The sequence below is a fragment of the Eretmochelys imbricata genome, chromosome 10 (assembly GCF_965152235.1).
Source record: "Eretmochelys imbricata isolate rEreImb1 chromosome 10, rEreImb1.hap1, whole genome shotgun sequence".
Classification (NCBI taxonomy): Eukaryota; Metazoa; Chordata; order Testudines; family Cheloniidae; genus Eretmochelys; species Eretmochelys imbricata.
The window spans coordinates 83,170,079-83,184,977 of NC_135581.1; the positions used below are offsets into that span (position 1 = coordinate 83,170,079).

At 40.6% G+C, this 14,899-nt stretch overlaps 1 protein-coding gene across 3 annotated transcripts in view; it reads right to left on the reverse strand.

Moving 5' to 3' along the window:
• CTDSPL2 (CTD small phosphatase like 2) overlaps positions 1–14,899 on the reverse strand; it is a 71,559-nt gene that overhangs the window by 19,393 nt on the left and 37,267 nt on the right. For all 3 annotated transcript variants that reach the window (XM_077828694.1, XM_077828695.1, XM_077828696.1), the window contains 6 exons: positions 13,759–13,897; positions 11,994–12,143; positions 11,309–11,524; positions 10,414–10,492; positions 10,005–10,116; positions 8,982–9,068 (listed from right to left, as the gene is read on the reverse strand). In XM_077828694.1, coding sequence (XP_077684820.1) covers positions 8,982–9,068; positions 10,005–10,116; positions 10,414–10,492; positions 11,309–11,524; positions 11,994–12,143; positions 13,759–13,897 — 783 coding nt within the window. The remainder of the gene's footprint in view (positions 1–8,981; positions 9,069–10,004; positions 10,117–10,413; positions 10,493–11,308; positions 11,525–11,993; positions 12,144–13,758; positions 13,898–14,899) is intronic.

Sequence of the window (14,899 nt, forward strand, 5' to 3'; positions counted from 1 at the left end):
GGGACATACTGCCCCAGTGTTTTCAGGGTGGTACAGGAGTCCTTTAACCCATGCAGCTTGGTATCTGTTCTGCAAATAGGGTCTGGCCGTCGAAGGGAAGGTCCTGCATCAACTGCTGAGCCTCGGTGGACAAGCCCGAGAGGAGCAGCCAGGAAGCTCGCTGCACGGAAATAGTGGAGGCCATAGTGCGGGCTGCAGAGTCTGTCGCGTCTGAAGCCCCCTGGAGGGCCACTCTGGCAGCTATTGTGTCCTTCTCGAGGATCGCCCGGAATTTCTTCCTGGACCCTTCAGGGAGCAAAGTCTTGAACTTGGCCATGGCCTGCCACATGTTGTAATCATAGCAGCCAAGGAGGGCCTGGTGATTGGCCACTCTCAATTGCAGGCTGGGAGCAGAGGACATCAAACACAGAGTCTGACATGCGACCCTCTTCAATAGTTCCTGGTGCGCCTTAGCGTCATCTTGAGGAACTGGGTGAGGGGGTTCTGTGATAGCCTCGTCCAGCAAAGACAAGGACGATGCTGGTACCACAGGAGCATCCATGTCCATTGGTGGTCCAGCAGGCTGCTCCCCTGCATCCTCCTGGACCTGTGGGGTCCTTCCTCCCGAAGTTCCGGGCACTGGAGGAAGTCAGGATGTTGAGGCCACTGGCCTGTCTGAGGCTCCCGACACTGAGCGGGCAGCCTGGGAAGGCTGGGTGAACCCCCAGGGGTTCCATGGTTACCATGATGCTGGCCACTGTGCTTGGGGCCATGGGACAGGTTTCGGTGCTGATGATGTAGGTGATAACGCAGGCATCGGAGGTTGCCCTGCAGTTAGGAAGCCCTGCTGGATGCCGGAACTGTAGCCAGAGCAGTCACTATCCAGCGACCAGGATCTGGCGGAGTGGCAGATCTTATCTGATCAGTGCTCGTCGCTGAGTCTGGAGGCAGACTTGTCTGAGCGAGACGAACGTCTTGGTCAGGGCCTTGGGGACTGACGGTGTTCAGCTGATCGGTGTCGGAAACCCGGCGATCTACACCTTATGCTATCCGACTGGTACTGAGACGTCGAGCAGGACCGGGAGCTATCACGTGCCAGTTGCCGGGAGGAACTCCCCAAATGTGGCGATCCCCGTCTCAGAGACTGACAACGGCAATCCGGTGACTTCAATCCCTCAATTGGTCCTAGGATGTGTACCGAGCTCTCTGCAATGCAGGGGTTGGTCTCAGTGCTCCTACCGGGGGGTGGGGGGAGCATGCCTCAGTGGATCTGTGCCAGGCTACCGTCGAGGTACGCCTCAGATCCTGCTGTCAGTGCCCAAGGTCCAGGGACCAAAGAGGGCTCCGCAGAGCCTGCCTATCTGAGGCATTATGGATTCGGGCAGGCAAGTGGTGGCAGGACGTCCCACGCAATGGGGAACGGTACCGCTGGGGCAGGGACATATGCGGAGATCCCAAGGTGGGCTTACCCCAAGACCTGGGTACCGCTGGAGCCGGTGTGGGCAGCACCGGAAGCGTCACAATCTCCTGAGCTGCCTGCAGAGCCTCAGGCATCGATGGCACCTGGAGCTGACAGAGGCCTGTACCACTATCTGGAGTCACAGGCAAAACATGGGATGGACTACACTGCTTGTCTTGAGCTGGGGCCTGACTTCCCGAAGGGGGCATTGAGCTGCCCAGTGTGGGTCTTGGCTCACCCCCAGCCCTCTCTTTTCCCTTGCAGGAGGTAGGGGATCTTCCCCTTCCTGTCATCTTGGCCGGAGCCACAGAGGGGCACTGGTGGCGACTCATGGATGTCGACGGCGAAGCACTGTGCACCGATGCTGCAATGCTCGGTGCCAAGTCAGATTGTTGCTCCAGTGCCGGAGTGAATGCTGACTCCATCAGGAGGGCCTTCAAGAGATTGTCCTGCTCCTTTTTTGTGCTGGGTTTGAAGGACTTACAAAGACAACACTTGTCGCTTACGTGCCCCTCACCGAAGCACCTACTATGAGGATCGCTGACGGGCATAAACTGTTTGCAACAATTGCAGGACTTAAAGTCTGGCGACCGGGGCACGCCCCGTTCCCCAGCTGAGTCCCGTTCGGGACTAAGAGTTTGAGAACTACTGCTAAGGCTAACTAATTCAACTACTAATTATATACAACTATATTACAGGTTTTCAAGGTTTGCAAGGACAGAGAACGAAACAATGCTAGCCGAAGCAGCAGATGTTCCAGCACCATCACTGCAGCAAGAAGGAACTGAGGGTGGGGGGAGCCAGCGGTGCCCCTTATACCGCGCCATGCGGACGTCACTCCAGAGGACGCCAGAGCTGGTCCCCTACGGATCCTACTGAGGGGAAAACTTCCAGCACTGGTGCATGTGGCAAGCACACACACCTAATATGGAATGGACATGAGCAAGCACTCAAAGAACACATGAATCTGTGAAATTTGTAACAAGCTGGGTCGCTCCCAAATTCGGCTGGTTAACCAAAAGCGGATTCATCAGGCACCTGACTAGACATTTTACACATACACCATGATCAAACAGTTGCCTATAGGATTACAGCATTCTAGTATTGCTGGTCCCAGGTTAGATTAAACTGATTTTTAAATGTACATTAGATTTTAACACCCCCCCTCCAAACCCGCTGTCATGATGCTGGATTCTCCTCCCTTCCCATTTTGTCAGGGATGTTTTTAGTAAAAGTCAGGGATAGGTCATGATATCCATGACTTTTTGATCTGTCCATGACTTTTACTAAAAATATCCATGACAAAATCGTAGCCTTACTGATATGTATTTTCACCCTTACCTCCATATTAACATACCTTTCTCTAATGGTATATCTTCACTACCCTCGGATCGGCAGGCAGCAATTGATCCAGCAGGGATCAATTTATCGCGTCTAGTCTAGATGTGATAAATCAACCCCTGAGCGCTCTCCATTGACTCCTGGACTCCAGCGCCATGAGAGGCGCAGGCAGAGTTGACAGGGAAGCGGCAGCAGTCGACTCACCGCGGTAAGTCGATTTAAGTACGTCGACTTCAGCTACGTTATTCATGTAGCTGAAGTTGTGTAACTTAGATCGATTCCCCTCCCCCAGTGTAGACCAGGGCTAAGAATTTCCCAGTTTGTTTTTAATTTAAAATTTATAACCCAAAGAGAATGTTATCATGTGTTATTTCCAATTGTTTGAAGATATGAAGTATCAAACTTAAAAAAAAAAAATAACTTTTATGGTCAGTTCACTGGTGTGCTGAGACTCCTTTATGGCACTCTGCAGCAAGAGCATACTAGCCAGTTAAATTGCATTTACAGCTGCTTTGTTTCACCAGAGCATAGTAAAGCAACAGGAGAGTATATCCCACTTTCCCCATCCTACAAACCTGCCCTTTCTCTTGTCACTCCCTACATATCCCTGTGCACAGATGCCAAATGCTCCCTCCCTACTTTCTTCTACATTCTCCTTCATACAACCCAAGTTTCCCTCTCTCCCCTGCACTGTAAATTCCCTTGAACACACAAACATGTGTACCCTTCCCACCTGCATCCCTTCATTGTCCTGCATACTCACACCCCACTTTCTGCCTACCCTCCTTCACTGCCTACATCCCCTTGCATGTGCATGCACACAAAGTCTTGCCCCGCCCTGTCCCGTCCCACCCCCAACTCCGGCATTTTCTGGTCCACCATGTAGTTTTTGAAAAGAAATAGCTATGATTAATGGTCATTTTTGCCATTACTTTCCATAACTGAGACAGAGAGATTTCCTCAGTTGCCCCAGGCCACACTGAGTCAGTGGCAGAATGAAGATGAAAACTTATAAGAATACTAGACTAGACTGTCTCTTACTTGCACAATAAAGTATTGTCTCAATGTACTAGCAGTGCCTCATGTTTTCAAAGTAGTAGGGTGTAGAGAGTAAGTTACAATCATAACAGGTAACGAACACAAGGCTTGATTGTCTAATCTGGTGTACAAGAGCAGGGAAAGAGATAATGACACAAGGAGCCTGACCTCGATGTGCCCTTGTAAAGGGACCAGGAACAATCCCAAGGGGAAATGCAAGCTCTGCTCCTGGCTAGCCCACTAGGGGCACTAGGTGCCTAAATTCTGTGGCTCCACTCCCACTGAGTGAAGAGGCAGGTACACCTATTGAAAGGGTGGTGGAAGTGTCCCTGCACTGTGCACTACCTGGAACCCCTGAGAGGGAACATCAGCTGACTAAATCAGGATTCCTTATGGGGTTTCTGCAGCACTGCACCCCTTCAGCTCGAGCCATGACTTAAAAGCCACAACATGGACCAGAAAAAAGAAAAGGAGTACTTGTGGCACCTCAGAGACGAACAAATTTATTTGAGCATACGCTTTCATGAGCTACAGCTCACTTCATCGGATGCATGTAGCTCACGAAAGCGTATGCTCAAATAAATGTGTTCGTCTCTAAGGTGCCACAATTACTCCTTTTCTTTTTGCGGATACAGACTAACATGGCTGCTACTCAAACACTGACCAGAGCATTTTTGAAAATGTATACCAAATTTTTCAAGCCAGCTGTCAGACTTTAACTATTAGCCAATCTCGGTTGAGAAAACCCAAATTATTTGTAATTATAAGTGTTTCAAAATGTCGTCAAGTGGCTAATTTGGAAAAAGCATATAGCTTTTATTTTATCTGATATACAGCATGAAACAAATTCTTCTAAAGGAAAAATAAATCAAATGAAGAGCTATGGAACTCAAGAAACTGCACTTTTTAAAGTGATTCTCAGAATGAGTAATCTATATTTTTAAGACAAAAATGATCAACTACAAGCTTCAAAACTGGTAAGAATGAAAAAAGTAAACAGATATTTTAAAATAGATTAATAATGATATCCAATAACTTGCAAGAGCAAACAGAAAAATTAAACATGATCTGGTTAAGTTAGCTAGTTAATCTTCATTAAAGAAGTTATTTTGTTTTTTAATGAAAACCTTACATTCTCTTAACAAGGAAATAGAGACATTAATGATCATAGGCTAAAATTTGTGCCATGCAGTTTTTTCCTATATATAGTCCATGTAACTGTGTATATCTGACCTCCATCCATGAAAACAAGTACAACCCCTTCCCCCACAATGTTTCCATATTGTTACTATGTTTTTTTAAACAACAATGCCAGCAGCTCAACAACAACAAAATGTTTGTGCAGAAGAGGGGTAGAAACTGGTAAGGACATGAATTTTAGTTAAATTTCTAAGGAATTATTACAAACAAGAGGAGGAGAAAATATTCTGTAATATCGTAAACACTCTGACACAGCTCTAAATAAAAATCCCATAATTAGCTAGACAATCATTAAGACTTTATCATACCAGATGAACTAACTACTTATTTTTCCCTTCCTTCTTTCATGTCCCACAAAAATATATGTCTGGTTACCCAGATATCATATGATGACGACTACTAGTAGCTGAAAGCCCATGCTGTTGCACAGATGTGAAAGTTGGGCCAAGTAATCCACCATCTGTACAGTCTCCCTCATTCAACCAATGAAACCAGTGCATTCTATTTAGCTATAGCATAAGGGTCGTGACTGGCTCAGTTACTTCTGATGTCACAACGGTCTGAGACTCTTGGCACGGCATAGATACATGCCTTGCTTTCACATGGATGTAATTTGTAAAGTCAAATGGCTGAGAACTTTAAAACTGGATGGTAACCTGGTGACATTCTAAACAAAAAGAGCTCTCAACCATGTTTGTAGCTGTTTCCATTGCTTCACACTTACTCAACAGACATTGTAGGCTTCCGAATGACACACAGAGTGACAATTCAGGAATCTTAGATAAGCAGCAGCAACCTACCCAAATAAACAGTCTTGACCTGTATTTTAATGCTATTTTACTAAAGGAAGAATGTAACAGGAGCAGAACTCCAGATGTGTATTTCCTATTAAATTAGATGTCCACCACTCTGCAGTGCTTTAGGGGTCTTTTTCCTCTGTCCTTGAAAGAAATGCTGAGGAGTTATAGGTCAATGAAGTTCAGCAGTTCTGGATTTGCAACTAGACTCATCTTACCCAATCGTAAAAGACTCAAGATGAAGATCATCATATAAAGGAACAGAAACAGCAGGTTCTTAGTTGATTATGGCTCTCCAGGTGAAAAAAACATAGTTCTAGAAGTCCAATTAGATCGAGGCTAAGAGGTCCCAATCTGATCGTAGCTTTCTTTGTGGGTGTCTACCACAGACTGAAGCCTGAACAACTGATCCAAAGGCTGCTGGTTTTGTTGCTCTTTTAGAGAAACTACTGGAATAGCATTTCACCAAAAGGGGAATGAAAATTCTCAGATACCCCTGCCACATCCTATCATAGTAATGAGTTGAACAATCCAGTTATGTTTGGCTGCAGTGGAGTAGAATATGTGAAATGTCTTTTGATCAGCTACTATTGGGCTATGTAGCTGAAACAGGAAGATCAGTGAGACTCTTGAGCCCAAGAACTGAGTGAACAGAAAGAAATCTCTTGACTGAGTAAGGCCTACTTGTAAAGGGAAGGTATCCTCTGGATGGAGGAGGGAGCAAGATGACCTAGTGTCTAGGATTGGTGGCTCTGCAGCATAAACTAAATACAGTGCAAACCTCTTAACCAAGTAACAAAAGGGAGTGTCTGACACAAAGTGCTAATACATTATGAAATAAATTCATACACTAGTACTAAAGAATTAAATATTTACTCTTGTTCTCCAGAGACAGAAGTATTGTAGCATTCAATAGATACTATATTTCTAATCACTTCATTCCTGCATCATTGTTGGCCAGTTTTGGACTATACTTCAAAGTAAGCTACTTGCTCATCCACCCTCCCCCTACTGCAAAAGTATCGTTTCATGACCTTCAGTTAGGTAGAGAATTCATAATGGTATGAAGCCCAGATCTCCATTTGCATAATTATTAGTGAAACTGGGTGTGAGAGAATGGAGAAATCCTGTAGGAAAAGAAGTACTGAGCTAAGTTTTACTCTTTCTTAAAAAAAGATTTAAGCATGTTTTTGATCATTAATTTCATAGTATTTCTTAAAAGAGTCTAACTGAAGGCATTAAATGTTCAGAGACTAATAGAAAACATTTTCACAAACTGATTTTCCATGTCAGGTATTGTTTTCAATGAGCTACACTGTATTGTAGTTTATAAACACAACAGTATTTTCTTACCTAATAATTTGTCTTCAACTTTTGCTCAGACATTTACTTCCTCCTTGCCAGCAGGAGGAGACAATACCAGTGAAAGCTTAAATGACACTCTATGGGCGAGTTTGGAGATCTGAAATTCAGATGGGCCTATTGCATAGGAGATGACCAAATTGATAATTGAAAGAATCACTTTTCAAAAGCAGATGAAATAGCTAGCTATTGTCTACAATACAAAGCTAAGAATGTATGTAATATTAACCAGTTTCTGTTCAGGAATTACCTGAATTTTACGGTTATAACTCAATTCTTGACCGTTTAGTCTCCTGCTTATTATCCCTCACGTAGCAAGAGGTGAATGTTTTCTGGGTTGCCATGTCTGGTGTATAAGCACTTTAATAAAATAAACAGATGGGCAAGAATCCTAAAACAACATACTTGATGTAGACACAGGCTGTCCTTATCAAGTCTACTTTGTGAAGGTACTGCTCCTTTGCAATTCTAAGCTTGGAAGATAACTAAGGCACAATAGATGAAACTGCATTATCATCTTATTGGATAAAAAGAGGTACAGGCTTACGTACAATGTTATTAAATACAGATACAGAAACCTTGTAAGATAGTTTTTTCATTGACTTAAATTTCCTTTTGATTAGACCCTAAGCTGGCTCTCAGCTACACTCAGTAAAACACACCATCACCAAAAGAGCATAGTTACAGCCAGAAATACTCAAATCATACTGAGATCCTCAGAGAGGGAAGGAAAAAACAGGCTTTAATCTATTTGCCCCCAAAGAATTAATTTGAAGCTTCCTTTCCAGCTCATCCAGGAGGAAACTGAGAATGGCAGTCACCAAATAGGAGACAAGTTAAGAAACCCATTAAAAAAATTATTTTAGTTTCAAAATTCCAAGGGGTTTTATATGCAACAATGAAGGAAAACATTTTTAAAATTAGGAAAAATACCTGGACAAGTGTCCTTTTAAGGTGCCTGATGACTGGCTCATTCTCCAAAGATACTACAGAGGGGTCCAATATCGTGCGAACTACATGGAGGGGAAGCTGTTGCCTCTCCCAGGTACATCACACAAAAGGACCTGAGAACAACAGCCTGGGTCAGTGCAGCATCTTTGGCAGTTGCTGGAACAGATCTCCTCTTTCCCATGCTTGTTCCTCTATGGTATGTCAATGTAAAACATATAAAGCTAATAATACTGCCTGAAGCAGGAAAAATGACTAGCAGTTTCCACAAGACAATCTAAAGTAACTGTAATCACCAAGTAGAATCTAGCTGGGGCGGAAGAGGTGGAAACGTTACCGGCAAAGGATATGCAAGACTAGGTGTGCTAGATAGAAGCTAGTTAACTTCAGGCTCTGGAGATTAGCCTTTTTCACAGTAAGAAATGATCAACCAGCACGAATTGGTTTCCCCAGGCAGGGAAGAAAGTTAACAGTTTGTGGCAAACTATTACATGGGAAACGATACTGCCTGAACTCTCAATGTTCCTGCCTCCATCTGCTGGTAAGGAGAAAGGCTGCTATAGAATACTGCTGCTAAAAAGAATATTTACATTTTCTTACTAACCATTGTTGACATTTTTACTATTAATCATCATTACCACGTTGTAGTAATAAAAAGTACTCCACAATACTTCTAATACATGACCACCTGCCTAACAAAATTTCAAATCTGCAACGTATAACTCAAATGGCTGTTTAGATGCCAATCAATGTTTATCTCTCTCCTGACAAGAAGATATTACATAGGCATGATAACTTTATCTCTTTATCTATTAAACAAACAAAGAAGTATATTTTTCCTATATATTTCTAATTACCTGGTAAATGACATCTTGGAAAAGCACTGGAAAAGTGAGTGCAGCATCTTCTAGCTCGTTTAGACTACAATGCACTAATGTTTCATCCTAGAAAAAATAAAATAAAAAGATCATACTAAATTAAGATGCTTTTGTGACAGGACTGTTGAAAAGGACTATTTGCTTCTTTATGTTCTTTTGGAAGGGAAATATACTCTATAATTCAGTCTAGTCAATTTAATTTTTAATGTACTGCTGCTAAGGTTTGAAAGACAGCTATTAGTATATTATACAATCCATTAATGTTGCAAATCTGAAAGAATTTCATTTGTAACTGTGGCATTAACACAGTGCTTATAATATCAATCTCAACTTTAGCTGTTATATAATGAGTCTTCCTAGAGTTATTTGTTTTTTCCCCCATTTCATTAAAAAAATTAGACTTCTTTATTCATTAAATGACAACTATATATAACCAGTGACTGAATTATCCAGTAACAACTGCTTAAATACAATAAAATGGATCAACAGAGGGTGAAAACAAATAGTTCTAAAAAGAAGCATGCTTTCTTCTCTGTGAGAAAAGTTCTCTCAGACTTAAGGGAATCTCACTGGGAGACGCATCCTTTTGTAAATATTTCATCAAATACAGGTAATGCTGAATTTTCTCCTTTATTATATCTGATTTTCTCCACTACTCCTTTGGGAAGGACCTCTGGAGGGTCAGCTAACTTTTATTCATGAAGATTTAAAAAAAAATTGAAATGTTTAAGAAAAATGTTGAATCATGCAACAAATGCAGTGAATTTTCCATTCTTGTTACTCAGTGACAGTTTCTCAAATTATTTCTTTATATTCAGTGTCTTTTTAATTGAAAATTTTTAAACCTTTTTGAATAATTTATAGTCTTTCAACATGTGCATTTAATAAGGTCTCTTTTTAATAATGGGAGCATCATGTTCCCAATGTGTCCAATATGTAAAATAAGTGGAACATAAATTCACTCTTCCCCCACTACTAACTTATGTCTATATGCATATTTACCAAGTCTAGAACTAAAGAGAATTCTGGTGTGCTTCTTGTTTTCAGTGGAAGAGCTGGCTTCCTATTAAGTTGTTCTTCAGTTAGTGGTGGAACATGTTTGATGAAATAATATCTAAAAAGGAAAGAGAATTTGTTGTGTAACTATATTCACATTACCTTAACTGACAATGCAGTAAGTCAACTAAAGTAATTTAAAGTAATTAAGACAATGTAAGAAACAATTTAAACTGAATATAACAAGCCATGAACAGTCATAATATACTAGTTTTACAATTAGCAGTTTTCAAATAGAGTTCACCACAGCAAGCAAGTTCTAAACATGACAAAGCACTTGCTCAAATAAAAGGTTTTTTTTATCCAATGCCCAAAATTATAAAAGTAGTGTTTCAGTAAAAATATTAACACTTACGGATCAAAGACTTCCCAGTCTTCTTCATAGGTGGCTTCCGCATGAGCTGATGAATAACCACTGTCTGGAGATACTGGTGCTAAAATTCAATGGAAAAAACACAAAACAAAACAAAAAACCCCACAAGAGCTAGTCTTATTAGTGCAGTTTTAAAATGTGAAAATTTTGCACTTAATGCGCAAGTCTTCATAGCAGCGTGAAAATTCTCCACCTTCTTCTCCTCACCTCAGCCCTACGTCTTGTAGGGTGAAATTCACCTCCCAGCAGTGAACCCACACAAACCTACGCTCTACTTAAATACCAATTTTGTGAAACTTTAAAGTGAGACTTAAATAGTGCATAGGCTTGTGATGGCCCTGTGCACAATGGTAAATTTAATGTTTCAAGAATTTTCATCCGAAAAGAACATGATGATTCTCTTGAAGGAAACACTGTAAATTAAGGAGGGACCTATATAAATCTGTCATTTGTCTATGTTATTTTGGTGACAGCAACCAAAGGGTTGGAAACTTTTTTTTGGTGATGGGCATTTCAAGAGTTTACATTTTATTCTAATACATTTGGCATTAAAATATTGACTCAGAAAATCTGACACCTGGAATCACAATATTCATTTGAATTAGGCTTTATTTTAATTTGGAAGTCAATTGAGTCACACCAGGAATGGATTTGGCCTGAGAAGTTTACAATGAGATTCTATTTTTGGCGAATAACAAAGTGTGTTTCCCAGGCTACTGCTCACGAAAATCAATATGCAAGTAAACGCTTTGCGGAATCTTTGTTTATATAAAATACAGGAACACTCTGGGCTAGAAAGCTTCTACTCAAATGTAGAAACATATTTTTATTACTGCACATTTAACTTAAGAGTACCAGGAAAATGCAAGTTTCTTACCTGTAAGTGGTGGTAGATCACGATCAGTTGTTTCCTCCACTTCTTCCAAACCGTTGTTGATAGTAGATCTAACTTGCACTGCTTGGCTAGTGTAAATTGCTCCATTGGTCGATGTTGCAGTACTGGTAGTGATCTCATCCACCTGTTCCATATCAAGCTGTTTGACTATTTCTTCAGCTTCAACAGCTTGCCCAGGAGAATCTGATCCTGATGTTCCTGAAATGAGGTTTCAGTACAATCATTATCCTAACGTCGAATTACTTCACAGAGTATCAATATTCGTAGATGCAGAGATAATGTGTTCTGGAATAACTGAAGATGTCCCTAATTTAATTCACGATATTAAAATACAAACCAAAAGTGGGTGGAGAAAGAAATCTATTTTGGATAGGGTGAAAAATACCAAATTAGTTTCTTACACCTTGTAAATCAAAGTGAAGTGTTAGACATATACAACAAGGAAACAAATATGTTAATGCAACTAAGCCCATGCCTCCTCTTATATAGCTCAAGCAACCCTTCTAATAGTTAGGTACAGTTTTCTTTATGGCAACTGTAGCTCTTGCTCTGCAGGTCAGCAAGAAGGATCATCTGTTGCATAAGAGGTCTAGACAACTTTAAAAAAATATGAATTATACTTAGCTTTTATGTTAATATATATTATGTAGCTTTAGATAATAATTACCATTTTTATTTGCTGGTGAGAAAAAATTGAAAACAGGAGAAAATATGGTCCCCAATAATGTAGTCCGGGGCGGACTGCCAGTGGCAGGATTATCTTCTAATTTTCCGTTTTGCTTTACATGTTGATTTGTCATTTCATAACTTCCAGCTTCTGTAAAAGAAAAGGAAAAAAAAAAAGATATAAAACTGCAATGGACTGATTTTATTCCTCATGTCTACTTGTGCTCTTTTCTTGTTGTAATTTTTATTATATGAGCTACAGTGAATTTTCCTCATTCTCCACCACAGGTCAAATAAGCTGACATACAAATTTTACTAAAAAAGAACCATCACTTACTGAAAATTAAATATCTCACCATCAAAAATAACATCAGTTTTCTATAGCACTTTAAATAAGGAATCAAAATTAGCAAGAATCAGTTATTATAAAGAGAAAAAAAAGTTAAAATTAATGAATCTGGGAATCTGAGATACCAAAAAAAGTGGGGGAGAAGGGGAAGAAGTAAGAACAGGGACAAGGACGATGAAACACAACTACAAAAATAAACTGTTTTCCTCAACCTATGTATTAGCAGCTCAATCCAAAGCCCATTAAAGTAATTTCATTTTGGGATACTGGTGACAAACAGACTATTCTGGTCTAAAATAGGATTCATGGTTTAGGTTATTATCACCAGTTTCGAATGATGGAATTATTGCTTTACTAGGTAATTAAGAACACATTATTCTTTATACAACTATTTTTCTTGTCAAATATAAGAACTTGTACTCAACTGATGTAAAATAATGAGTTCATTAAGAAAATTTTGCACTAAGTAATCCCTACATTCTCTGAAAATAGAACATTCCTTTGTTACTGCACCAGACAAGTCATGGCTAGTTAGAAAATAGCTTGAAAGCTGCAGTCTGATCAGCTGACAAAGAATTCCAAGTCATGTAATTATCCCAATAAACACACAAGTTGAAAATAGAAAGTCTATCTATCAACCAGATCACAAAGCTATTCAACAACCCTTAAAAAGATTTTAAGATGTTTTAAATAATCCAAAGAACAAGACACTTCTGGGTTTGCTTTTCAATAAAGCGGGGAGAGGAAAGGGGGGGGATTTTAAGTTATGAGTTCAGTGGGAAATCTGTTTAAAGATGAAGCCTGACTTTATGGAGTAGGTTAGGGCTAGAACAGCAGAGGTGGTTAAGAATGTTAAAATATGAATATAAATTTTACATTTTAAAATTGGCATTACTACAAGCACAGAATAATACATGCCTGTGTGTGCTTTTGTGAAAGAATTTCATTTCTTGCGCTTATTTGACCAAGTGCCTTCAGCACCTGCAAAGTGGAATGATTCTTATACAAACTACCTGTTAAGGAATGACATTTCACTTGTCGTAAAACACTGTGAAGATGAGCAATTTCACATAACGAGTATTCCTATTGTCTTTCTAAGTGGAAAATACCATGGCTAAATAGTTCCAAGATATGTGGTGGTTTTCCCATAACTGAATGGTTCCTAAAAAGAAAAATCATATTAATCAGATTGTTTCTCAGTCTCATCCACGCCGTATACTTACAATTACTCTCCAGGAAAGAATACTTCAGATACTGTGAGTCCAACTCTGCTCCCACTGATGTTAATGGCAAAATTTGCATTTACTCCAACAGGGCAGAGTATTAATAAGCCCTGTATTAATATGTCACCATACAAGTATTAGATCTTGACCCTCTAACTCTGTCCTATTAATATAGGAATTAAATATTTACAAACCTCCATTTACTTGACTTTTCCGCCTTACTCGAGAGATCTGTTTGTTAGGCTTTTCTCCTGTTCGAGGTGTGGAAGTAATCAAGCTGTTATCTATATCACGTTCAATTCTACTTCTCTTTGCAGGATTTTCTCTTTCTTCCTTAAAACAGAAAAGGAAAAACACACTGAATAGTGTCCTTTCTTCCACTAAATACACCAGAAAATTCTAAAAATACCAGATTTCATGGGGGAGACCAGCATTTCTCAAATAGGGGGTCCTGACCCAAAAAGAGTTGCAGAGCGGGTTGCAAGATTATTTTAGAGGGGTCACAGTATTTCCACCCTTACTTCTGTGCTGCCTTCAGAGCTGGACAGCCGGAGAGCGGCGGCTGTTGGCCGGGCACCCAGCTCTGAGGGTAGCACCCCGGCACCAGCAATGCAGGAGTAAGGGCAGCAATTCATGCCACCCTTCCTCTTGTGCTGCTGCCTTCAGAGCTGGGCGGCTGCTTCCTGAGGGCCAAGCTCTGCAGGCAGCAGCACAGAAGTAAGGTGGCAATACCATACCATACCAGCAGCAGTGCAGAAGTAAGTGTAACAGTACCACACCCCTTCCCACAACTCCTTTTTGGGTCAGGACCCCTACAATTACAATACCGTGAAATTTCAGATTTAAATAGCTAAAATCATTACATTTATGATTTTTAAGTTCCTATGACAGTGAAAAGAAAAGGAGTACTTGTGGCACCTTAGAGACTAACCAATTTATATGAGCATAAGCTTTCGTGAGCTACAGCTCACTTCATCGGATGCATACTGTGGAAAGTGTAGAAGATCTTTTTATATACACACAAAGCATGAAAAAATACCTCCTCCCACCCCACTCTCCTGCTGCTAATAGCTTATCTAAAGTGATCACTCTCCTTACAATGTGTATGATAATCAAGTTGGGCCATTTCCAGCACAAATCCAGGTTTTCTCACCCCCCTATGTGTGGGTGGGAGGAGGTATTTTTTCATGCTTTGTGTGTATATAAAAAGATCTTCTACACTTTCCACAGTATGCAGCCGATGAAGTGAGCTGTAGCTCACAAAAGCTTATGCTCAAATAAATTGGTTAGTCTCTAAGGTGCCACAAGTACTCCTTTTCTTTTTGCGAATACAGA